The 25,854-nt window shown below is 47.9% G+C and overlaps 1 protein-coding gene across 5 annotated transcripts in view; it reads right to left on the minus strand.

Moving 5' to 3' along the window:
* STARD8 (StAR related lipid transfer domain containing 8) overlaps positions 1-25,854 on the minus strand; it is a 147,611-nt gene that overhangs the window by 76,454 nt on the left and 45,303 nt on the right. The window contains exon 1 of one of the 5 annotated variants that reach the window (XM_038417664.2): positions 24,363-24,729. The exons of 2 other annotated variants lie outside the window; for them this stretch is intronic. In XM_038417664.2, coding sequence (XP_038273592.2) covers positions 24,363-24,510 — 148 coding nt within the window. In that variant the 5' untranslated portion in view covers positions 24,511-24,729. Of the gene's footprint in view, positions 1-7,053; positions 7,317-24,362; positions 24,730-25,854 lie in introns of those variants that run through there. 2 more of the 5 variants (XM_043492036.1, XM_038417673.2) reach the window with 2 other exon arrangements.

Consider the following 25,854-nt stretch of genomic DNA (forward strand, 5'->3'; position numbering starts at 1 on the left):
TGAACCAGCGCGAATCCGGCTCCAGCTCACCACTAGGTACCACACAGCACAGAGGCACTGGCTCACCTAGGCGGAGGTATCTCCGCACATTAGCCCTACAGGGCATTTTATCTTCTTGCTCCACCTAGACTGACTGAGTCCCCCTCCCAAAACTCTTTCAAAACAAAAACACTGACACAAAGCCTCATTTTCTTCAGTACGTTTTTTTCCCTTCAACATTCTCTCTCTCTGCACGCCCCACACACTCCGTCCCTCCTGCCTGATCAAACCGGTGTCTCAGGAATGATTCTCCAGGTGAGACACTAGGACGTTATCAGGAGTTATTTCCTGCAATGGTCTCTTCCTCAGGGAAGCTCAATGCTTCCTGTGCCCTCAAACATCAATGACACAATCTTGTCATTATCTGAGACGAGACCCTGATCCTTACAGGGAAGCTGCTCTCCTGGGGGTGAAAGAGAATTACTTATACTCCTTCTGCTCCATCCTTTCACAATCCCCAGGCTGCAACAGACACATGCAGCTCTGGGACATCACCCCCCAGCTTTGCAAAACTATTGCTTTGAAGTTGATGTTGCTTTCCATAAAAATGAGCAATGACATTCACCCCAAAGCGAAAAGGAGAGAGGGAGCAATACTTTGTTGCTGTTCTGAAAAGAAGCGAGGAGGGAATCTGGCCACTTTGAACTGCACATGAGAAAAATAAACACATTCAAAAGCTGTAGTGCGATCATTTCACCCTTAACCAGAATCAATGATTCCTGAAATTTTATGTGAAAAATTTCTATATTTGCATGCAAAAATATATACAATTTCATTGATCTGCAGATCTGTAGAATGTCCCCCCACACACACACACACACTGCAGAGGTGTATGTGCATACACTATTCCCATTAGTATATCAGGAAGTAATTCACAGATACTGGGGGCTGAACATACTATTGAGAGAATATGCATTTTCCTTTAAACATTGCTTAAAGCTTCCATCCTAGAAGCCATGAATGTATTTATCAGTGACTGCTCCAGAGGGATGCAGTAAGAAAGACAGAGAAAGCTATTTCCTAATCCTGCACATATTTTGCAGTCAAATGATTTTCACTTGTTGAGATAAATGGCAGGAAATCCCCAGACCCACCCTTCACTCAGGCAGCATGCTGGACGCCAGCAGATCTATTGGTACAGCATCCTGGAAGAAACTGCTGAGTTTCTGGTCCCAATTAAGCAGAGTATGGCTTGCATCCTTGTATAGGGTCCTTGGAAAAGATGTCCAGATGTTCAAAATCCTTCAGACAGCTCCAGCAGCGGCAGCTGTAGGCGCCCACTGAAAAGTAACATTCATGTGCACTGTTTAGGAATTGAGTGCCTGCTCATTGTGACTTCCTCCCCTTTATTCACCACCTCAGGACATCCCATTTAACTAGATCACCCCACTTTGAAGCTGAGGACACAAAATGGGAAGGAATGGAGGGAAATGCCCAGATAACCGCCCCTCCTTTCAATATTTTGCAGGAACAAGCCTGGAACAGCAAACCTTACGCTTCTGGCTTCCTAGGTGTGTGTTCTCAAAGTGTCATCCCCAGTTCCACAGGGGTTCAACATCCTAGGAGAAATGGTATTTGTTTTATCAGAGTTCATGGAAACCAGATAGCACTCTAGACCAAGCACAGCACAGGCAGAAGTTGAGCAAGTGCTCCCCATGCAACTCTGCCAATGCACCTCAGTCCTGACCTGCAGCTGCCCCTCTCCCCTCTACCACACACACGTGCAAGGAAGGTTCCCTGCAACCTTCCCCTGCAGTGCCAGAATTGGACGACCTTGCACTGCCCTGCCAAAGATCCCTTTCAGCCCTGCTATTACAGACACCAGCCCTAGACTGGTCTAGCACCGCACCTCCAGCCTGACCTGCAGCATTCCCTGAGGTTCAGTTCCCAGGTCCTACACAGAGCTCAGCCAATGTGTCTTAACCACATGATCTTTCATTCCTGAACTGCCCTTGAATTGGCACCAGCAAACGTATGCTGGTTTTGTGACGTGGACAAAGAGTTCTCAGATCCATCAGACAACCCAGAGGGAACGGGGTCCCTAAACATGGGTGATTTTATTAATAGGTAAGAACCTTAAACTGGCATCAAGCCTAGGTGCGGTGTGGTGTGAAGCCACATGGCCCTTTGGAGCCTTATCCGCCAGATTATGAAAAGTCACACAAACGGTTTTGTTCAACAAGGCCCTTTCCAGATCTGTCCTTTAATATTTCCCTCCACTTATTCAACTTGTTATTGGCACCAGATGGCAAGCACCCTTTTCTGATAAGGAATCTTTAAAATGGCTAATTAAACAGAGCCATTGCTGTACGTTCAATAAATGTTCACGGCACACGCTGCAAGGGTAATGTGTCACTTATTAACTAGCAGCATTCACCTGCGATGGGAAGAGGGGCAGAATCAGAGGCGAAGAGACACATGCCTGAGATATGTGCAGAGACCAGTAAAGAACACAATGTTTAGAACCCCCTGGGTACTGAGCCAGAGTCTGGTTACTCTGGTGCAAATTCAGAGGCCTTTCACTGACTTGCATGGATTGGTTGTGGGGTTACATCAGAGCAGCCATGATTAGAAAAATCATCACCCTCAGAAAAACAAATGAGTGGATCCAAACTGTATGTCAATGAAGTTACTGTCTTTGCTGTTTCGCTGGCAAGCCAAGAGTAGACAGAGCAGGAATATGGGGGGGAACAGGGAAAATGAGAATGAACAGGAGGAGGGTGGAAACCCTAGTAAGAGCTCTGGCTTTCTACCTGCAGACCAGCACATAGCAGCACCTGTGTCGCTGTGACATTGACATTGCAACTCAAGGATTCTACATCACTAATGTGTCCTGCTGGAAACCCAGGACGCTTTAAACTATCCACAAGCTACTCTTACGGGATGCATCAGACTGTGGAAATCGAGACCTGCACAGGAAAACAGGCAACTAGTTTGGTAAGGCCTAAGTTTTAAAAAGGTGCATGAAAAAGTGTAAACACAAGTAAATGCCTGATTTGTGCCTGCAGTAACCTCAGTCTTCTATGCAAATCTGGGATTTTTAGATTGTAAAATGCAAATGCAATCCACCAATTTCCACATCCACAATTGTGGTAAATGAATACAAAACTAAGAACAAATCAGGCCCTGGCTCTGTATTTACTACCTCATACATATGACAGAGTTTCATGTTGAAAGTGCATAGAAAGAAAAAGACCCTGTCTCTTTAAATCTCTGCACCCAGCTCCTGCAGCCTAGAAAAGTTAATATAATTATCTGGAGGTGACTTTCAGAGAGACTCAGCACAAGGAGGGTTATTGTGACTCAATCATTAACTGAGTCGGGGGACTCTGGCTTTATCGGAATGTGGCCTCGCTCTGCTGCCAACATTCGTCATCAGAGACTGTGCTGGAGCTGGACACAAAGGTTAATTAATGCCTTCGCAGCTCTAGCATTAACCCCCAGCCATTAGACCTCTGGGAAGGCTCCTTCGACACTCCAGCGTGCCTCTTGCATCACTGCTAAATCCAAATCGGTTTGCCGTTTCTGGCCACTTGGAGCTGCAGGGGGACATGCCTCCGGATGGTCCCTGTGCTAGCGAGTTAGCCAAGCTCAAGTGAGTGCAGCCATACTGTGAAATAACTCTCAAGCGGCTGTGTCCTCACTGCCACTGCACTCACTCGTGTGTGGCACCAAGACTTCTGAGGGCATGTCCCATGGTTCTTTGCACTGCACTAATCTGAGCAGTGCTTTCACACCTGGAGGGTGGCATGTTTCACCCATGATCCTGCAGGCAAGAGAGGTAGACCCCTGGGCCTTTATTCATCAACTCAGGGGGACTGAAGACAGAACCCCCTCTGCTGCCAAATGAATTAATGAAGACAGTGAGACACAATCCTGGAGTAAAAAAAACAAAACATGCTCCCATAGACAGAAGGCACCTATAAACTCCTGGTAACATCAATGGCGCACCATCCAGACACAGTATCTGACCTCGGTATTGATGAAGTGTGGGAGATAATATATTTTGTTGGTCCATTAAAAGACATTACCTCACCACACCTTGTCTAATATCTTGGGAGCACCATAGCTACAACTACACTGTATACTTGGTATTGATAGCATCTACTGCCTTACCAATGCCATGGTTAACAGCCACTGCCTACCTTCAGATAGATAAGTTATCCCAACATCCATCCATCCATCCATACAAACAAACTGCACGTGCAATTATTCCACTCTCCGTCTACTAGCAAGCTCCACCAGGCTCTTGTGGAAATAAATGGTTTATGTGAAGAGAGGGGGAATCAGTCTCTTCCCTGTCTGGGCAAGGGGTAGTTTATTGCTCCCCACAGGATAGATAACAAATGGCTTTCAGCAAAGTTTCTGCTTTTTACCTACTTTCCCATCTGGATTCACTAAGGCCTTGTCTACACTACACAGTTTTGTTGACAAAACAGTGGAGGTGTACCCACTGAAATGCTCTTCCTGCTAATGTAATTCTCATGCTATGCTGACATAATAAAACCGCCTCAACGAGAGGCGCAGGGCTTACGTCTGTGTAGTTAGGGTGATGCAGTGTCTACACTGCGTTCCTTACATTGGTTGTTGGCTGTCATTCTTGTCAATTTCCAGGCTCTGCTGGAGCTGTGATATTAACAAGAGAGCCAGCTCCCTGGCTGCTGCCTGTTCTCCGCTCCAAGCCAGGCTGCCATCAAGGCTCCCGGCTTAGGCTGCCGCCCTGGCTACATGCTCCACACTGGGAGCCCTGCTGCCCCCTGTGGTCCCGGCTCCCTGCTCGCCAGGAGCACGGCAGCCGACTGGACCCCCGATGCCGATCTCCCAACCACAGGCAAGAAGCTCCAGGCGGCTCCCCCTTCTGTTCCTGGCTGAAAGCGTGGAGGCAAGAAGCCCAAAGGGGCATCTGGGCTCCCAGTGGGGAGCTGATGAAGCTGAGAGCCCTGGCTCTGTTTCCCACACTGCCCCTCTTCAGTTGGTGGAATGTTCCTGGTGAGGACGCACACCACTGACAGAAAGGATTGTGTCCTGCTTTGAGCAGGGGGTTGGACTAGATGACCTCCTGAGGTCCCTTCCAACCCTGATATTCTATGATTCTATGAGGGAGAGTGGTGTGGACATCAGCCACCACAGTAATTAAAGCAGTGGCTGTAAGTCGACCTATAGACATAGCCTTAGGTACAAAGAGGTCAAAGGACCTGCCCCCTAATATCTCCAGGCAATAGCTAAGTCCAGATTAGCCTCTTAGCCCTGTCCTTTCACCAGTAGGCCACAAAGCAGTCTCTGGGAGTGCTGCCATACTTCTTGGGCAAAAGGCACCCTGGCTTCACCCTTCCTTCAGCATTTTCTCTTCTTAAAATCCATTTTCAGAATCTCAGCGTTGACTTTAAATAGTGCAACAATCAAAGGGAAACACTGAAAGGATCTCAGCATCCTTTTAATTTAACCACAGTCACTTTTGTTCGTTTATAAAACTAAAACCACATACAGATTCTGCCCTGTGCTCAGGTCTGGTTATTCAGGACAAAGTGGAGAGAGAATAGATAATAAAATCATATGCAGTTGGCATTTTTAATTTATATTAAAAGAGTTTATTCAAGGAAGGGAAGGTACATTAAATATATATATAGTTTATCTGGGTTTTTTATCGGCTTAGTATTTGTATCTGATTTCTATCTCATTAAAAAAAACAACAAGTTCACTTAGGTATAAGGGTCTAATCCAACTCTTGCTGACGTCAATGGAAAGACTTTCATGGATTTCAACTGGAATTCAATTGGGCCCATATTCTTTATATACCCCACCTTAAACCGGGGCAGTCACTGCTGACATATGTGGGCACAGAGGAATGAAGACATTTTCTGTGTTTTTCAGCAATATTTCAATATAAATTAATCACACTTGAATTAAAATGTAACAATTTACACCTGAGTATAAGAATAGCATTTTAAAAGCCACTGTAGAAAAATAAATTACAAAACCAAACATGCTGAGGAACATTAGCATGGGATGGAATGGGGACATTCCAAGAAGTGTATGCATTAATCAGCCCTGGAAACCCCACCACAGAAACCTTCTTTGTAAAGTGCTTTGAGAGCTAAGTTTATCATCATTACATTATAGACTACAACAGAATGGTGACACAGAGGTCAGCCTCTACCCAGAACATAGCAGTCTCCAACACAGGGCAAAGGATTTAAAAGTATGCAGGTTTGGAAGTCGAGACGTGGAGCTTAGTTTTTTTGCTCCTTCACTTCAGTCTAAGGGCCTGATCCAAAGCCCAGTGAAGGCAACAGAATCTTTCCATTAACTTCACTGGATTTTAGATCAGAGCCTAAATCTGTGCGTTTTCAGTCACCAATCGAACCCCAACCAAAATAGCTGTGCCGGTCCCAGCCAAAGGATGGGTGAAGCAGTACCCAGAGAAAAATCCATGTAGCCCCAATCAGGCAACCAGCACATCCACTTCATGCTGGGATTTCTTATTTTTGGGATTGGTTTGCTGTGACTGAAAAGATCAACTGCATAATCAGTCAAAAAGCCTCTCACACACGGAACCTGCAAACTCCAAGTTAAACACACACCATAGCGGCGAGAATGAAAATGTGCCCTCTAGTCCAACGCGCTTTGCCATGACTCAGCCTGGGAAATCCATAATTCAGTAACAGGTTGAGTATGGCAGGAAACCTCTGTAGCAGCTCAGAGATTCTCTTTCCTTCCCCTGTGCAACAACAACATCCCAATACTAACACCGTCAATCAAGTTATTTGGACATGAATGTCCCTTAAATATCAGTTATGGAACAACAAATACTCAAGCTGACAGCCCCTCGCTATTCCCGGAGGCAAATTCACTTGGCATTGTTCCGTGAAGAGCATTATCTGCTATTACATGTAACAGATGATTGACACATGCTGCCTTACAACATAATTCACATCTCTCACACACACACGCATAGAGAGAGCAGCACCAAGACAAGGCACCAAGCAATTGCTGAAATCCATGTATTTGATTTACCTTGAGGTTGTGTCGTGTCTCCTTCAGCTCAAACACACTCCGTGGGGAACAGCTGCCTAATCTCAGCTAACATAAAAACTGACGAGCAAGCAGCTCAATGGTGAGAATCCTTTAACTGTTCAATCACTTTCTTTATTGCAGCAGGAAGATGACAAAATGAAGTTGAATAAGTTATAGATTTAAACACACACACAAGGTTGGGTTTTTTTGCTAGCTTAGGCGCTGCTGCTTCTTAGCTATTGTCACTGTAAGTAAGTTTCACGCTCAGGTGGCCAGACCCTAGGTCCTTGAGCAGTGGCTGTGTCCGCCCTCCACTGCCGTGGCCAATCACTGAAAAGTAAAACCAGCTGGGCCCTCTGGAAAGATTTTTTCAAGAGGCTTTTTTTCCCCCATTAAGCCAATCGTAAAGCAGCCCCTTTCTTTCACAGCATTTGCTTTCAGATGATCCCACATGCACAGAAGAGAGAATGAACTTCAAAAAGTCATCTCCCAAGTACTTCCAGCACTAGAGGAGTGCCCATCATATCCGTTTACTCTAAACTAAAGATTAATTACAGCAGATGAGGAAGGAAACATACTGCCAGATAGTCACACTCCACTGGTGGTAAAAGAGATCATCCAAATAGCTCGCACACTGAATGCAGACACCGGCTGTAGGCAGGCATAACAAAGGCAAGTACTGCAGAAGCTTCCCTCCCACAGCTCTGCCAATGTCTCTCACTTTTGGCCTATAGAACCCCCTATTATTCCAGCACTGGGGTCCCTTCACACAGCTCTGCCAATGCCCCTCACTTCTACCCCACAGGTCACCGCCCCATTATTCTAGCACTGGGGCTCACACAATAGGCTGAAACTCTGCTGATGCACCTCAGTCCTGAGCACCAGCACACCCAGGTTCTCAAGTCCAAGGTTTTGTCCTCAGCAGAGGCTGCTAATAGTCTCGAACACTACCAGACTCCATGACCGGGCTGTCACATGAACACATCCATTAGGAGCTGTGCTGTGAGATTGTCAGTCTTTTTACACCTGAGGTCTAAGACAAATATAAATGCAGATCTCCAGAGGTAGAAAGCAAGAGCATGAGTTCAATGAGATACCTAGATGTTGTTACAACTGGCCAAACCAATATACCGGATCAAAAACTTGGGACAGTTCCAATCCAAACCCCAACTTTGCAGTATGACCCGTCTCGAACCCTAAGTTTTAATTAACCACATGGAGTGGGAAGGAGGTTCAAAGAGGGGAGAGCCTCCAATCTCACTCGCCAAGTACAGGTAAAACAAGCTCAGTGCAAATGCAAAAGCAGCTCCCCAAACTGTCCGGTGTGCCCCAGAGACCAGATCCTAGTGCTGCTGTAACCGTGAGTTCTGGGTATCTGATATGTCAACAAGCAACACCAAGCATCCCGACAAGGCTCTTAATCCCTCTAGCCAGCAAGCCCACGAGTAGCTTTGTAATGTAGAATGGGAGCCACCCAAGGCAGGTGTCAAATCACCGATTTGTGTCATTATTATATCCCAGAGAGACTGTCAGTTTCCCACACTGCTACTTAACACTGTGCAGGTTCTGGCTTTGTATTCTCAAACAAGCATTCATTCTATGACTCTCCTTCCCCTTATCCATCTGAAAAATGGCAGCAACAACTGTAGACCCCCTCCTGCCCCATGCCAAGGTTTGCTTCTGGATGCTGTCCCTACTTGGTGGAAATGGACACTCAGAAACATAAGAGAGGCTAGGAGAACTCCATAGCTTTAGGAAAATTAGCAGCAGGAATGGGACAGCTGCAACCTCCCAATGGCTCCTGCCTGATTGATATATAAATGTGGCTCACTCCCTCTTCCCTTCTAAAGTTGTGTGGGGTTTTTTATTCTCTGCAACACTCTGGTCACAGATGAACTTTCTTGGCTTGGTATTTGTTCTTGTGCTGTGTGCCTTCCAGGAGGGAGAGGCTTGACAGCAGTAATGCAGAGGAGCCCTTGCACCTCCCAGGACACAAAGAAGCCTGGGGTTACCCTGTGCTGGGAACTCTATCCAAGCTGCTAGACAGAAAGACAGACAGACCCTGGTTCTCTCCGGCTCTTTAGATTCCAGACTAGGTGTACAGCCTGTGCAGCCTAATGTAAGACCACAAGGACTCCCTAAATCCCAGCCTGGGTCTTGCAAGAAGAGATGCTCCCAACTCCAATTCAAATACAATGCAAAATGTAAAGTGTGAGCAGTTGGTGCTGGGGAGCCATGCGGGAGGCTATGAAGAAGAAATGGCATTTAAGGAGAGATGTGGGTGGGGGAGGGGGCTTGTCCCATGGCAAGTGGGAAGCTGTGCCAAATGCCAGGGGCAGGATGGTGGAAGGTACAAAGCTGAGAGCAGGAGTGTAGACTGTGACTGGGGGAGATGACAGCACAAATGGAATAAGGGCAGCATCACGGCGAGCCTTGACAGTGATGATGAGGAGCACAGACTCAAAGCAGGGAGAGACAGACAGACAGCGAAGGGATTCTGCAGAGAGGAGTACCCTGGTCAGAACAACAAGGAAAGGTCCAGGTCAAGAAACCACAAACCACCTCCTCCCCTGGAATTATTGACAGGGACACTGAGGGCTGATCGAAGTGCCCCAAAGTGCCCAGAGTTTTAACCACTCAGTTTCAGCTGGCTTTGCTGAACTCTTGACACATAGCCCTCCCCAACCACAGCCTCGTCCCCAACCCCAAGCTTCCCATCAGCCACCCCAGCCTCTTCCCGAGACTCCAGCCTGCTCTGCGCCTTTACAGGTCGGAGGAAGTGGAAAGTCCCCACGCTCTCTAAAACCGCTTTCATAACCTGCCTAGCCTCACCCCCCCACACACACACCCAGTCTAGGGGAAGCCTGTATTCACGCAGATCTTGTCTCACAGTGATAAGGGGGCTTGCTGAGCAACAAGTCCCCTACATGCAGCTGTTGTTGACACTAAAGTGTTTGTATAGCTTTGGGCGATGGATCCCCTTACTGGCCACAGACCATGGGTATGGAGGTGGGAAGGAGGGGCTGGTGGTTCCTGTTGGTGGACACTGTGGACTCCTGGAGGATATTCAGTCACTACTGCTTCCTCTCAGTACAAAGGGGCAGTCTCTGCAGAGAAGGGGATATTTATCTATGGGGGTGGGAGGAAATTATTGGAATATAAAGAAAATAAGGGTTATCTGAAGGAGACTCTGAGCACCAAAGCATCCTGCAGGGGCATCAGCAGAAAGAGATGTGGCCTGAATACAAGAACCCCTGAGTTCTGATCCCGGTGTGACATCGGCCCCCTTGGCGATGACTCTCACTCTGCCTCATTTTCTCCATCTTTAAAATGCTGCTGCCCCACCTCCTCAGGGTGCCCTGAGCAGTGACAGGTCTGCAAAGATCTGCACTGTTCCACAGCTTGGGAGGTTGGGAACAGGCCTGCCTCCTGTTCAAATCCCTCCTCAAAATGCACTTCTTCAGGAAAGCCTCCCGGTGCCGACACCGGAGCCAGCAGAGCAGGACCCATTAAAACTAAACACCATGCTGTACCCCCACCACACACCCACCTGCTCCTCTATACATGTGAATGCTCCAAGCCTTTCACAGAGCATCTACTCTACGTTCTGTAGGCCCTAATACAACAACAGGCGTGGTTGTAAGGGCTGACAGTATGTGCAGAATGTGTGAAGAGTGAAACATGCTATGTATTACTGGAGTTATTATTCCCTCAAGCAGAGTGACCTGGGAGTGACAAAAATATACATCTGCAAAGGGCTTCCCAGTCCTCCATTTTGTGAGCCCCCTGGCTAGCCAGGTGTCAACAAATCTGCCTCTGAACTGAAAACAGAAAGACTGAATGAATACAAGGCACTGAATTACAGGGCTCCAATCCGCTGAGGGTCACACCCTGTCACAATCATTCAACTCATCTCAGACCTTGCTGACATGTCCCTTTATCTGGAGGATTGAAGTGACACACCCAGTGCTTGCAATGCCTTCAGTGTGGTCATCACTAAAGACCTGAGCTAATCAGACATGCCAGCAGGCAATACAGGGCACTGGCTCTGTCCCCATATCCAAGGTCAGCAGTGAACCCTTTATAAGGTTCTTCCACAAAGGCCTTTTCCTGCTCAGAAAACAAGATTCTTATTCACCCAAACTCTACAGCGTGCTCCTACTAACAAATCTCCAAGAGGCCCTAACAAGATGCCCAGCCACTCAATTCAGCATAGCAAGTTGGTGCAAGGTTTGTGAGCAGAGCCTGAACAAATAGCTGAGACCAGCTGTTACATTTCCAGGGTCACCGACAGCCACAGCAATTCCACACCATGACATGCTGCAGAAACAGGTGCCTGGACAGTGGCAAAACCACAGGGAATCCATCCCCCAGCTCAGATGACTAGGTAAAGACAGAGACTCCCAGGTGAAGGCACACAACTAATTAGCAGCAGAGCTTGGATTAGAGCACAGATCTCCTGGCTCCCAGCCCTGTGCTTTAACCACAAGATCATCCTCCCTCTATGAATACTAAGGGATTTGCTTTTCTCATGTAACATGAGTTGGAGGACCAGAGCCAGGTCTAGAACTCAGGAGTTCCTGGCTGCCACTCAGAGTTCAGAGCCCCACTGCATGCAGCATCCCAAGTCACAGGACAGCGGAATGTCAGAGATGGACTAGGGGATGGCTGACCAGCATTTGACTCCTGTACTCACAACACACACCATCCCCCATGACAGGCTGCCCTTTTGGGTTTGCTTACCAAGCTCTGATGAGCTCCAGCTACAAGAGTGCTGAAATGGGCACCTGCTCCCATCAGCTCCGGGGCCTGCCAACTGACTTTAGCTGCCCAACAGACGTTGCTCTGAAAACAGCCATCACACACCCCTCCCTCTGGGGCAGCGGGGGAAGCTGGGACTCTCCTATCCAAATAGCACAAGGAGCCCAGCGGCTCCAGACTCCAATGGAAAAAGTGCTCAGCACGGAGGAGGATTTCGAACATTTTCCGCTCATGTTCTCATTCAAAAAAGAACCAAAGGGGGCGGAGGGGCAGGAAATATCTCTGAGACACCGAACTATAAAAAGGAAGCAAGGAGGGGAGATGCCAAACCAGCCAGTTCAACACACACCCACTCCTGTTTGCACTGAAAAAGGCCGACATCTGGGATGCTACTGAGGCAAGATGCTGGGAGGAGAAAGGGGGGGGAGGGAAGTGTGCACCACATGCTCCTCCCAGCCCAGCTGATGAATGGATGGCATTGAGAAGCCTCACGCATAGGGAGATATTAATAGTTCATAGCACATTACTGAGGAGCGGTGGCGAGCCCCAGGGCCCTGCCTTGGCCAGCACTGCGGCTCAGACAAGGAGGCCAGTGTGCTTGTGAGCACGCATGGGGACGGGGGCTCAACAATGCACATGGCTGGAATTCCTTCAGCTCCCCAGAAGAGGGAAGTGCTGTGTTGGGCACAGACATGGTGGACAGACCAGCAGGGAGGAAGGGAAGGGTTGGAGTGGTGGGGATGAGAGAAAAAGAAAAGGAAGAGCAAATGTGGGTCAGCAGCAGCAAAGGAGTGGGACTGAGTACAATAAAGATCAATGTGAATTTGGAGGGTGTAAGTAGCAAGGAGGGAGAGCAATTGTTTAGAGTGGTCCATGAGCCCTCACTAGAAGCAATAGGTGCCATTGAACAAAGGACATTTTAGGCTGAATACCATGCAAAATGTCCCGGAGGGGCCATAAGACTGTGGAATTGTCTCCCAGGGGGAGGGGTGGGAACCTCGTTGTCAAAGCTAGACAGGACAAAGCTCTAGCAAAAGGCTACACCTCCATTACAGAACCTACAGCTCTTGTGGTGGAGCCACACTAAGCAGACAGGAGAGAGCTCTCCTATCAGCTTCATAACTCCTGCCTCCGCAAGATGCAGTAGCTATGTTGGCGGGAGAAGCTCTCCTGCCCACATGGCGCGGTCCACACCAGCACATAGGTCGGTTTAACCTACGTCACTCGGGGTGTGGATTATTCAAACCCCCGAGCGATGTAAGTTATACCAAAGTCACCTGTAGCGTAGACAAGGTCTAAGGAATAATCTTGCTCTGGCTTCAGAGAAGATTGACGAGATGGGACCTAACAGAGCCTGCCAGTCGCTGAAGTCTCTGATTCTCCTAAAGGCTTGCGGGGCTGAGAAACACGTCACAGACTGAACGCAGTCGGATGCAGGCAGCTGTACAGGTACAGCCAGACCTGGTGAAATTCTGAGTCCATTTGCAAAGATCAGTGTATACACAGCACACCGCATGGCAAAGGCCTGAGGGTAAAACCGTTTTCGGGGAACGAGCTCCTGCTGCTTACACTGCAGCACAGCAGGCTGGATTCTAGTTTGCCTTCTGCCTCATCACCAACCAATCCCAGCTAACCTCCATACCCTGCACCCAGAGCACCGCTGGGTTTTACAGACCTCGCACTGAGGAGGCAGCACCAGTGGTTAGCAATAAATCATTACCATCGGCAGGTTGTGCAGAGACAAGGTGCAAATGGTGGGGTTTAAAGAGGGTTGCCTTCCCCTCAGCTGTCACAGTTTTGATGTAGTGGTAAGAGCAGGGGACTGGGAATCAGACACTAATGATTGATCCCCAAATCTGCCACTGACTCTTTGTGTAGCCTTGGATAAGTCACCTCAGTTTTCTGTGCCTCAGCTTCCCATCTGTAAAATGGGGACAGACACACTGACCTACTTCCCAGGGGGCTGTGAGGCTTAGGTAATATTTTAAAAGCATTTTGAGATCCTTTGGAGAATGGCACTAGTGAAATGCAGAGCACCAGTAATTATTAAAGACAGGCTTGGATCAGGACCCTGGGTCCAGGCACCTCTAAACTTTGGGCAGGCTCACAATGCAAACCCAGATGGGGATTGGAATTATACAGCTGTCCAGACTAAAGCCCCAGACTCAAACACCCCTGAGCTCTGAGGTGAGAGGGGGGGCTTCCAAATCTGAATCTAGGAATTAATCCTGTGAGTTGAGCCCCTCTCTGTTACTAATAAAATGGAATGGTCAGTGTGGGCGGACACCAGGCTCTGAGAAATCTCCAGGTTCCTAATGAAAAGTTACAGAATAGCTGATGTTCTCATAGGAAAGCCAAGATCCCCTCAGGGACCCTATCATTGTGCAACAACAGCCTGTTCAAGTCAGAAATGGATCTGCAGCCACTGCCAAAGCACTACTCCACTGAGGGAGGCCAAAGGCATTTACACGATCAGTTAGCAGCAACCTGTCAGCTATGTAAACTATAATGAGCAGGAAGGTCCCATCCTCCTGATCCCTCTTGCAGTGTGGGGTGATCTCTCTATGTGCAGAAATGATCCTGGATGATGAACATTAGCAGAGTATTTTCTCTGTCCTGGCTAGGTGTTTAGAACTCTTACATGCAGGACTAGAGAGAGAATCAGATGCCTGGAGAAATCAAGAAAATGTTTTCGAAACAAATACTTTCCAACTAAGGATCTCAGAGCACTTTACAAATATTATTACTTGAGGCTGCCAGCTTCTCTAGGAGGTAGATCAATGTTGTTATCTCCACTTTACAGATGGGAAAACTGAGAGACAGAGAGGGGGCAAGTGATTTACCCAAAGCCACACAGTAAGTCAGTGGCAGTAGAATTAAGGCATCCTGACTCCCACTCCTGTGTTCTAACCACGGTCAAAATCATCTGAACATTGCAGAAAGGTCTGCTGCTGGGTTTCTGTACAGTTTCTACTGATGATTGCCCTTCAGCTTCCATATAATTAAAGACAAGCTGTATTCAAAGGAGAACACAGACATATCCTGCACCTTTAACCCCACTGTGCAGTCTCCCTTCCAGTTGACAACACACTTAGAAACAGATCATGAAAAGGTGCCCTCTTCTGGCCAAGACACACATTGTTCCACACTAAATAAAACGGTTGCCAAACACAAATGTCAAAACAAACAAATCAACAAAACAAACAACTGAAGATTCATGGGAAACATATCTTCACTCCATCTGGCCACTCACCTTTTTAAACAAAAACAAATAGAATGCGTCTGCGACAAACAAACCACCCACCAATCCTGGGACTGTCATTATCTGGCTCCTTTCCTCCTGAAATTATGGGGACAAAACCAAAACACACTACAAAATGTTCAGTCAGGTGTATATATACAACTTGGCCAGGGGGAATGAGAAAACCAGAAGTGGGTGTTCTGGGCTAATGTTCCATATACCTATGTATGTTTGGCCGTAGCTTACTAGGTAAGTAATGCACCTATTCTTGTTTATCATTCACATTTTGCTACCAACACAGAACAAAGAGGTTTTCAAGACAATCCCGGTTGTCAACACAAGCATTAGGGAAGCACAGCTGCATCTGGGCTCAACTACTTGTAAAGGCTGCACCACCCTCACCCCCCAAATAAGTGCCCTATTTGTTTCTTTCCCCTCAGGCATCTGACTGCTGAGCAGTTGTTAGGAACTTGCTTAATTTGCAGCCACAAACATATATCTCACCCTTCTCCCTCCCCACCGCACACCATAGTCCCAGTTACAAGCATTGCTGAAGCTGCCTTTTATTTACAAAAATCCCTGATGCCCCATTTTTATTGTGGTGATTCTTTGGACTTTTGAGTGTCTCCAATAAAGCCAAAGACACCCAAACAAAGCTGCAAGTACCCCTGGACCTGGAATATAGGTGACCACCATGTACATGAACTGTCAGGTTGGAGGGAGGTTACCAGTGGAGTTCCTCAGGGATCGGTTTTGGGACCAATCTTATTTAATCTTTTTATTACTGACCTTGGCACAAAATGTGGGAGTGTGCTAATAAAGTTTGCAGATGATACAAAGCTGGGAGGTATTGCCAATTCAGAGAAGGATCGGGATATTATACAGGAGGATCTGGATGACCTTGTAAACTGGAGTAATAGTAATAGGATGAAATTTAATAGTGAGAAGTGTAAGGTTATGCATTTAGGGATTAATAACAAGAATTTTAGTTATAAGTTGGGGATGCATCAATTAGAAGTAACGGAAGAAGAGAAGGACCTTGGAGTATTGGTTGATCATAGGATGACTATGAGCTGCCAATGTGATATGGCTGTGAAAAAAGCTAATGCGGTTTTGGGATGCAACAGGAGAGGCATTTCCAATAGGGATAAGGAGGTTTTAGTACCATTATACAAGGCACTGGTGAGACCTCACCTAGAATACTGTGTGCAGTTCTGGTCTCCCATGTTTAAAAAGGATTAATTCAAACTGGAGCAGGTACAGAGAAGGGCTACTAGGATGATCTGAGGAATGGAAAACTTGTCTTATGAAAGGAGACTTAAGGAGCTTGGCTTGTTTAGCCTAACTAAAAGAAGGTTGAGGGGAGATATGATTGCTCTCTATAAATATATCAGAGGGATAAATACAGGAGAGGGAGAGGAATTATTTCAGCTCAGCACCAATGTGGACACAAGAACAAATGGGTATAAACTGGCCACCAGGAAGTTTAGACTTGAAATTAGACGAAGGTTTCTAACCATCAGAGGAGTGAAGTTTTGGAATAGCCTTCCAAGGGAAGCAGTGGGGGCAAAAGATCTATCTGGTTTTAAGATTCTACTCGATAAGTTTATGAAGGAGATGGTATGATGGGATAATGGGATTTTGGTAAGTAATTGATCTTTAAATATTCAGGGTAAATAGGACTAATCTCCTGAGATGGGATATTAGATGGATGGGATCTGAGTTACCCAGGAAAGAATTTTCTGTAGTATTTGGCTGGTGAATCTTGCCCATATGCTCAGGGTTTAGCTGATCGCCATATTTGAGGTTGGGAAGGAATTTTCCTCCAGGGCAGATTGGAGAGGCCCTGGAGGTTTTTCGCCTTCCTCTGTAGCATGGGACACGGGTCACTTGAGGGAGGCTTCTCTGCTCCTTGCAGTCTTTAAACCATGATTTGAGGACTTCAATAGCTCAGACATAGGTGAGGTTTTTCGTAGGAGTGGGTGGGTGAGATTCTGTGGCCTGCGCTGTGCAGGAGGTCGGACAAGATGATCAGAATGGTTCCTTCTGACCTTAGTATCTATGAATCTATGTGTCACGCCGCACCTGCCAATGGCAGTACAGCAAGAGGGATGGGTCTGTATTGCAAGGGACACACAGATAAATATAAGTAGCCAGATAGTCAGGTAACGGAGGTACTGTTCATAAGCGAAGAGCGCAATGAGCCTGGTTTGGTATCACACACAAAGTTACTGGGGCTCTTAAAAGTACAGTCCACTACAGAGGGGATATTTGGATCAAGGGGCTTGGTAATGGGATCCTGATTTTTTCATGTGAAATTAACTGATGGTCACAGTCCTAATCTTGTCCATATCTAGCAGGCACATGAATACACATGGAAGTTCTTCCCCTGCGTACATAAGCCCCCTGCTTCTCTCTCTCATCTGACTCTCAGGTCTGTGCTGCACTGGTAGACATTGCCAGGGGGTGGGGAAGGACACGCTTCATCCAGGCTAGTTTTACAACAGTAACATTCTGCACTTCTACCTCACCTTCCCTTTGAGGAGTTCAAAGCTCTGGGCAAACATTAATTCATTCTCCTGGGAAGTTGGTCAGTATCAACATCCCCATCACACAGAAGGGAAAAGAGAAGCAAAAAGGTTAAGTGACATGCCACAGGTTACACAGAAAGTCAGTGAAAGAGCCAGCTTTCCTCAGCCTCAGCCAGTCCCCTAACACAGCAGTTCTCAAACGTTGGGGGTCTCAGGGCCCATTTGCAAACCTTGGAGGCCTGTCACCACCCAGTAAATGATGTTAGTACAAAAACCAACATCTGGCTTATGAAATATTTCTTACCCATGCTGTCTAATATGCACATTAACATAATTATAGTGGCAGCTTCTGTCCCCAATCCACTCCACTCACTCAAATTTGGCCCGGCCAGCCCACAGCATTATGACAAAGGGGCTGCTGGGACAAATCTGAGCGGTGATGTGACCCCATGCACAGGTTCCAATACCTGGAGCAGGATGCTAAGCCCAACCAGCCCCGTGGGACCAGAGCAACAGGAGCCACTGCTGTGAGCAGAGTCCAGGGCAGGCTCTGAACCCACCCATGAAGTCCTCGCACATCTGGGGGCAGGACCCAACCTCCTTTCCCACCCTCTCCCCCCAGGCCTCCCACACAATACTTTGACACATTCTGGCAACCCAGTTTTGATTGAGACCCACAAGTTGAGAAACCTGCCCTATTACACCATACCATGCTTCCTCTCTAGCTTTTATATGGCTCACATGTTGGAGCTTCCTTGCTTCCCTTGAGAAACTACTCCACAATTTAGGGCAAGTCTACACTTCAAAATTAAGCCGACCTAAGTTATATCAATCTACAGCCACCACAACAATTTAATCGGTTTTACTCATCCGCACTACACTCCTTGTGTCGGCAGTGCGTGTCCTCGCCAGGAGAACTTGCACCGATTTAACTGCCAGTGTGGGGCACTGTGGGACAGTTTCTGAAAAGCAGCAACAGCCGACGTAAGCAACGCACTGTCTACACTGATACACATTGCCTTAACTACATAGACTTAAGCCCTATGCTTCTCGTGGAGATGGAGTTATTAGATTGGTTTAGTGGGCGAGTTAAATAGGTGGAAGCTATGTTTTAGTGTAGATGCTTACAGTTAGGTTGACGTAACTCTATAGCAGAGATCAGGCCTAAGAAATCTCAATGTTAGGAAAGGCCTACATTTCCTTTTCCTTAGGGCTGGTCTACACTACTAAATTAGGTCACCTTAACTACATCGCTCAGGCAGCGAAAACATTTACACCCTGTGTGATGTAATGAAGCGAACCTAAGCACCGGTATAGACACCCCTAGATACTGCCTCTCGGAAGGGTGGATTTACTACAGCAATGGAAGAACCCCTTCCCTTGGTGTCGTACGTGTCTACACTACAGAGCTACAGTGGCGCAGTTGCAGCTGTAGCATTTCTAATGTAGCCATACTCCTTGGGCACCCCTTATGATTGCTCTTTCTCCTTGAGGTTTACACCCTTCAGATACAAATGGCTTTCAGAGCACACAAGAGTGATTTGTTTTTGCAATACGCATTGGCTTTGTAGAATAATGATGTAACATTTCCTTTCCCCAAAAGCAAAGGAAAGAAGGGCAAGAATTAGACTTTGCAACTGCAAGGATCTCACATGCTGGGCATGGATTTATTGCCACTAGGATCCTCACTAGCTATCCAGACAGCAAAGACACAAATACAGACCCTAAAGCAAATAACAGGAGAAGAAAGGAATATTTATTGCTGTTTCTTTGAAAGTGTTGGGCCAAATCTATCCCAGAGGATTCCAGGAACCAGGCATAAATTTGGTCCTTCTATCTCAATTCAATAGGCACCAGTTTCATTCTTCAGCAGTATTGACAACTGCAGAAATACACCAGGCAGGCCTACTTACTCTCTTACCAAGCCAAGGGTATTTTGATGGCATCAGGTGATGGATATTTCATTGAGCTCTCACTGCCATGTCTTAATATGTTGGAAATCCCAGCACTTGCATTTTAATCCCATCCATTTGCTTCCATCAGGAATTAGTCAAGACAAGAATCAATTCCCCAGTTTCCAAAGGTGTGGGCAGGGGGAAGAGACAGACATACAACAGCATCATTCATAGGATGTGATTTCATGTAACAAGGGTCCTGTGTCTTTCCCAGTGCACAGGGCGATTGAAACAGCCACAGATCTCAGCGAAACAGCAGGAATTCAGCCGAGGAATCTGGATTATTCAGCCACTGCTGAACCAGAGTCAAATGTCTCCAGCTATTGCAAGGGGGACAAGTTACTGAGCAGAGACAGGAAGCAATCAGCTCAGCCACCCCAAACTCATCTGTTTCAAGAGCCTGAGTGCTTGATCCTGCTCCTGTTCAAATCAAGGGGAAGGGAGGTTGCTGCTGAATTCAATGGGAGCTGGCCCTGAAATTGCATGCCAATAGTAGCCCAAAGGGACCACCAGAGGCAAGGGGATGATGAAGAAGCAAGTATCTCGGACCTCTCTGGGCCCTGCAGTATCAACTGGACTGCAGATGACCAGCCAAAATAGCCTGGTGTGGGAAGTGGTTATTGTGCTTTGCAATCAGGTGACCACAAAAGATGCCCACTTGGGGCATGATAAAAAGGGGGAACATTGGGAGGGAGGGAAGCTGAGACTGGTGTATTGTTCCCAAGATAGTGGGGGGTCGTTTGCAAGTCTAAGGCAGTGTTTTTCAAACCTGGGCTATGGTCAGGAAGCAGAGTCCTTGTTTACCAAGATAAACGAAAAGGCACAGCCACAAAGCAGACAAGATATTGGCTAATCCCACAAAAATCCTTGAACGGGGTCTGTCTGGCTTGGGAGCAGTGACGGCTTCTGAATACCATATCATCAATAAGGATGGACATACTGAGCCCTGGAGCACCAGTGCCAGGTCATTCCAGCACACACTCCTACCCCTCTGAGCTCTCTCTCTTCATCAGCAAAGGTGGCCCTCACACTGCAGTGTCATCATCCAGCACACTGAGATGAAGTCCTAGCACTAAAAAAATGATTGAGATCCGAAATGCCTAGTCTGGAAGTTGCAGGAAACTTCAAGGACTGTTAAAGAAACCTAGCCCACAGCATGTCATGCTGCATCCTCTGCTGACCATAGCCGCGTCCTTCATTCTGGGCATTTGACACACCTCTGGGGGTTGGGCCTGTGACACACAAGGGATTAATGGAAACATCCTTTCAGGGTCCACACAGTTTTACAGAGTTGGTTATTTCAAGGGCAAGTTTCTTTAGGATCCCCTTATTCTCCTTCCTTTGTTTCTCCTTTCCCTGGCAACCTAACATTTCCTTCCAGGTAAGGAAAGTTGTAGTCAATCTCCTCCAAATCATCGTCTATGCCATTCCTGAGGGGTCATTTGATAGCAGCACAAGTCACTCACTCTCCCTCGGGGCTGTGGGGCAGGTACTAGTCACAGACTCTTCACTAAGTTGAGAAACAGAGGGGGAAAAAAAGATGTTGAGAAAAAATTCAAAGTTTTCCCATTGCACAGAAGTCAACATGGATCAATATTCCTAGCTGGCTTTTGCAAAAAATTTCCCTTATTTTTTTCATCTATATATTTTTATCAACACTTTTATTCAAATAATTTTCAAAATCATTATCAAAATTTGTTTTCCAAAACTGTGGATTGGTTTGTTTGACTAAAAAATGGGCTTCTAACACAAAGTTAAAAATTATTTAAAAGGTTGAAAAAAAGCTAGATAAAAAATGTCACAGAACATTTCAGAATATTGATAATGTTGACAATTGTTCATGAAAAGTTTTGCTTTTTTTTAAAAAAAATAAAATTTGTAAAGTATTTTTATGTAAAAATTTGTAAACTAAATTCATTGATTACACTCCCTGCCAGAAGTGAAAATCCTGGTAGTTAAATGATGCATCTCACAATGCATCCGGTCTAGAAAAGAGAGACTAAGAGGAGATGTAGTCTTCTACAAATATACTAATAGGATATATGTGGGGGAAAGGAATCAAGTATTCTACAAGAATGTTTTTCACTGGGTGAAAAGTTATACACAAAATACAATGCTTATAGGAAGGGTACCAAGATAGCAAACTCAGTAGTGGTACAGTGCATAGTTATAACTAGAGCAGGGACAAACATTTCCAGCGGAACAGTTTTCTGTTAGAAAACACTGATTTGACAAAATCAAAATGTTTTGCAAGAACTTCCCCCCGATGACCCATGAGTGGCATGTTGCATAGAGAAGGGAGGATAACATGTAACAAAAAACACTGGCCCTGCCCCAAAAACCTGAAAAGCTAAGCAGGGCTAGTATTTTTATTTTATTTGGGTTTCAAATAATAAAGACACTTAGGTGCCCTGATGTAATTAATCACATAATAAATACAATTAAATTAAACATCGGCAGCATTAAAATCATTTCCACAGAAACTCAGACTGCCAACCACCCACCCCCTTAATCATTCTGGAAACACAACCTCAGCCTTCTTCAGAGACCCTGTCTTTTGCAATGTGCCCAGAAAGTCACCAAATTTGAGCTATTTCAGACCAAAGTCTCAGAGACACCTTGCTATACGCTGCCCTCTCTCTTTTATACATCAGCCTGTTTTTTCAACCCAGCGCCATTAAAATGGCTCCTAAACCCTAAACCTCTTGCAGCCTCTCCATACTTCTGAGCTACACACCCACCTGCCATGTCTGTATGCTCTCTTCCCCCATATACCACCCTCCAGAGGTCTGCACATCTGAGTCTCCCCCACGCCTTCTCCCCAGATCATCAGGTCTCCATTGGGAGGATGTTGTGTAACGTGCACAATGCCTCCCTCTCTAACTCCACCCCTGAATTAGCCCATAATGTCCAGGCTATTCTAAGTGTTGATTCCAACCACCCATCTGTGAGCCCACTGGAGCCTAAGTTCCCTAGCGACATTCCTATCGGGAATGTTAGCAAGTTTGATCATTTGCCATTAATCAATTAAATGTTGGTCCTGGACTTGTGATCTCTGCTGAAATCTGTCTCTCTTCTTTCCTCTGTTTTGATACACGGCAGTAACAGAGATGTCGGAAGACTTTCAAACCGACACCTCAATTTTTATGGAGCCATAATTCAGAAACTATTCACTTGAGTCACTTCAGGTTTGCGAGAAAGCCCCTACGTTCGGCCCAGATGTAACATATGAACTTTGAGGCTCATATGATTTCTTTTGCGGGGGAGGGGGGAGGGAAGGGATTTTAGAATGGGGGTCCAGGGTGCCAAAAGCCCAACTTATTATAAACACATCATTCCACCTTCATTCCGGAGCAGCTGCCATCATTCCATAATACTTTATAGCTTAGACTCATACTACATCGCAATGGATTTGTCAGCCTGACGGCTAGTTGCTGGAGGCTCCTTCTGGATCTAAATGTATTTAAAACTGAACAATGGTCTGAAATCCCTCCACCCCAAGCATAAGGTTAAATCTGTCACTTCCCAAACGTGAACAGCTCCCAGGTTACAGGCTGTTTGTAGGACAGGGAGTGTTTTAGCAACATCAGCTTCCAAGAGGGATTTAAAACCAAACCATAGCTCAGTGTCCACACCCATCCCCCCACCCCCAATCCCTGGAAAGTCTGGGACTTTTCTTTTGATTTTCCTCCCCCTGCTGCCTCCCACTCTCTTCAGATCTAAAACATATGGAAACGTGGAGAGTGCCCAGATCAGACACGTGGCACTGAGAGAAGGAAACAGCTCTCATAACCTCCAGTCCCTGTCACAGTGCAGGGCTGCTGGCAGACCCAAGGACAGAGAAAAGGGCAGACACCGATAAGGCAGAAAGAGTGAAAGGGGGACAGAGATCCTACGAGAGAAGAAGGAAGGGCAGATGCTGAGTGAGAGACAGAGGGATGAGCAGATGCTGAAAGGACACCCAGGTACAGGAAAGTGATAGACGGACAAAGGTCCTCTTACTTTCCGGACAGAAGGAAGGACAGACATTGATTGAGCCATACAGGAACAGGCACGGGGGCGGGGGAAGGACAGACAGATGGGGAAGACAGACCATGGGGCAGGGAGAAGGAGAGGCAAGGGAAGGCAATGAGGGAGGGTCAGGCAGATCCTGGGGAAGGGGGGAGGACAGACAGACAGACAGGCAGGGGAAGGCAGTGAGGCAGGAGAAGACAGGTCCTGTGGCGGGAGTGGGGGCAGGACAGACAGACAGACAAGGGAAGACAGAGCCTGAGGCAGGGCGAAGGACAGACAGAAAAGGGAAGAGAGATCCTGGGGCAGGGAGAGGACAGACAAACAGGCAGGGGGAGGACAGACAGACAGACAGGCAGGGGAAGGCAGTGAGGCAGGAGAAGACAGGTCCTGTGGCGGGAGTGGGGGCAGGACAGACAGACAGACAAGGGAAGACAGAGCCTGAGGCAGGGCGAAGGACAGACAGAAAAGGGAAGAGAGATCCTGGGGCAGGGAGAGGACAGACAAACAGGCAGGGGGAGGACAGACAGACAGACAGGCAGGGGAAGGCAGTGAGGCAGGAGAAGACAGGTCCTGTGGCGGGAGTGGGGGCAGGACAGACAGACAGACAAGGGAAGACAGAGCCTGAGGCAGGGCGAAGGACAGACAGAAAAGGGAAGAGAGATCCTGGGGCAGGGAGAGGACAGACAAACAGGCAGGGGGAGGACAGACAGACAGACAGGCAGGGGGAGGCAGCGGCAGGCCAGGCACTGCCGAGGGACAGACGGACGGAGGGAGGCAGGGAGGGGCGAGCGGAGCTCCTCTGCTCACCTGGCCCCGGCTCTCGGCCGCCCCCTTTCCGGCCCCACCGCCTCCCGGTGCAGGGCGCCGCGGCCCTCTGGAAGCGGAGCTTGAAGGACCGTTTGCTCCAGGGCGGGGGGCGCCGGGGCTCGGCCCGCAGCCGGTCCGGACTCCCCATGGGCGCCGCGGGCCGAGCGCGGCGCGGGCAGGGCGAGCCGGCCTTTCCCCTGCCCCTGCCCCCGCCCCGCCCCGCGGCCGGGGCTCACCCCCAGGGCCCGCCCGGCGGCTGCGGATGGGGCATGGCCGGGCGCGGGATCTCCCCGGGCCCAGGGCCGCCGCCCTCTTCCGCCAGCCCGTCCCCGTGGCGCCTCGCCCTTCCCGCCGCCCAGGGGGCTCCCGCCTCCAGCAAAGCCCCTCCCGGGGGATCCTCCATCCCCCGCACCGCGCCCAGCGCCCCGCGGGGCCGGGCGGGGCCTCGCCTGCTTCTGCCGCCTCCAGAGCGCCGGTCCGCACCCGCGGGAAACTAAGCCCAGGGCATAGCCCTGCAGAGCAACCGCAGGTAGCGCCCGGGGACCTGGGGACCGAGCCCGGGCTCCCAGCTGCGGTTCTCGGGGCACCGTGCGCTGCGCCGCCAGCCCGCCCGCCCCTAGACCTTGCATTGCTAGCGCTAAATAGGGGGAAACGTCATTTCGCCAACCACCCCCGCAGCCACACGTCCATCAGTCACACTCAAAAACCACGCATCGGCAAAGCCAGAAACAGGCTGCTTGAAAACTTAGCCGAGCGGGATGTTAAGGGGCACCTGGCGGATTTTGACGTGATGGCAACAGTGGCTGTTTTAACAGTGCTAAAAGCTTTCACTTTTTGAATCTCCACCTGGACTGTCAGTAAATAAATTACGGTCTAGCCCTCCCATCATTTCCCACACGGGTGAGCCTTTACATTGCAAAGAAATAATGCTTACAAATACTGATATTAGGAGTCAAAATTTTATATAAACAACGCTGCCCAGTCTCTATAACACACACTCGGAGCTGCACGTCAAGGCCCCTGTCCTTTTAATTTTCCTTCCCATCACTTGGTCTCTCTCCAACTCCTTCATCACTTCTGACATGCAACCAGTTGCTTTTTTCCTGTAGGCTAAGCTCATTGTTGATGGGTGCTGCTTCTTCATTAGAGCATCTTACCCAAGACAGGGGGTTTTGATGGGGAGGAGCCTTCCACTGTCTATTCACAGTGCTCAGCGTTCTCTGCTGTGCTTCCCCAACTCATGCGCCCACATTGCAGCCAAGAAAAACTTTCACATCCTTTCAAGATAGGTCCTTACGTGGGTGAGGGGCTCACAGAACCATGAAATGGGGTCAGGGCCCACAGGCAAAGTACGCAGCTTCTGCATTATCTCAGCTCCTGCCAGGTCAGTGTGCTAAGCAAGATCAGGCGTCAAATCCAAGTTTCCCAAATGACAGCCTAGAGCACGTATCATAGGGCCACCAGAACTGTGTGACTTACTGGTTATTTCTCT

This window comes from Dermochelys coriacea, chromosome 9, assembly GCF_009764565.3.
Source record: "Dermochelys coriacea isolate rDerCor1 chromosome 9, rDerCor1.pri.v4, whole genome shotgun sequence".
Lineage (NCBI taxonomy): Eukaryota > Metazoa > Chordata > Testudines > Dermochelyidae > Dermochelys > Dermochelys coriacea.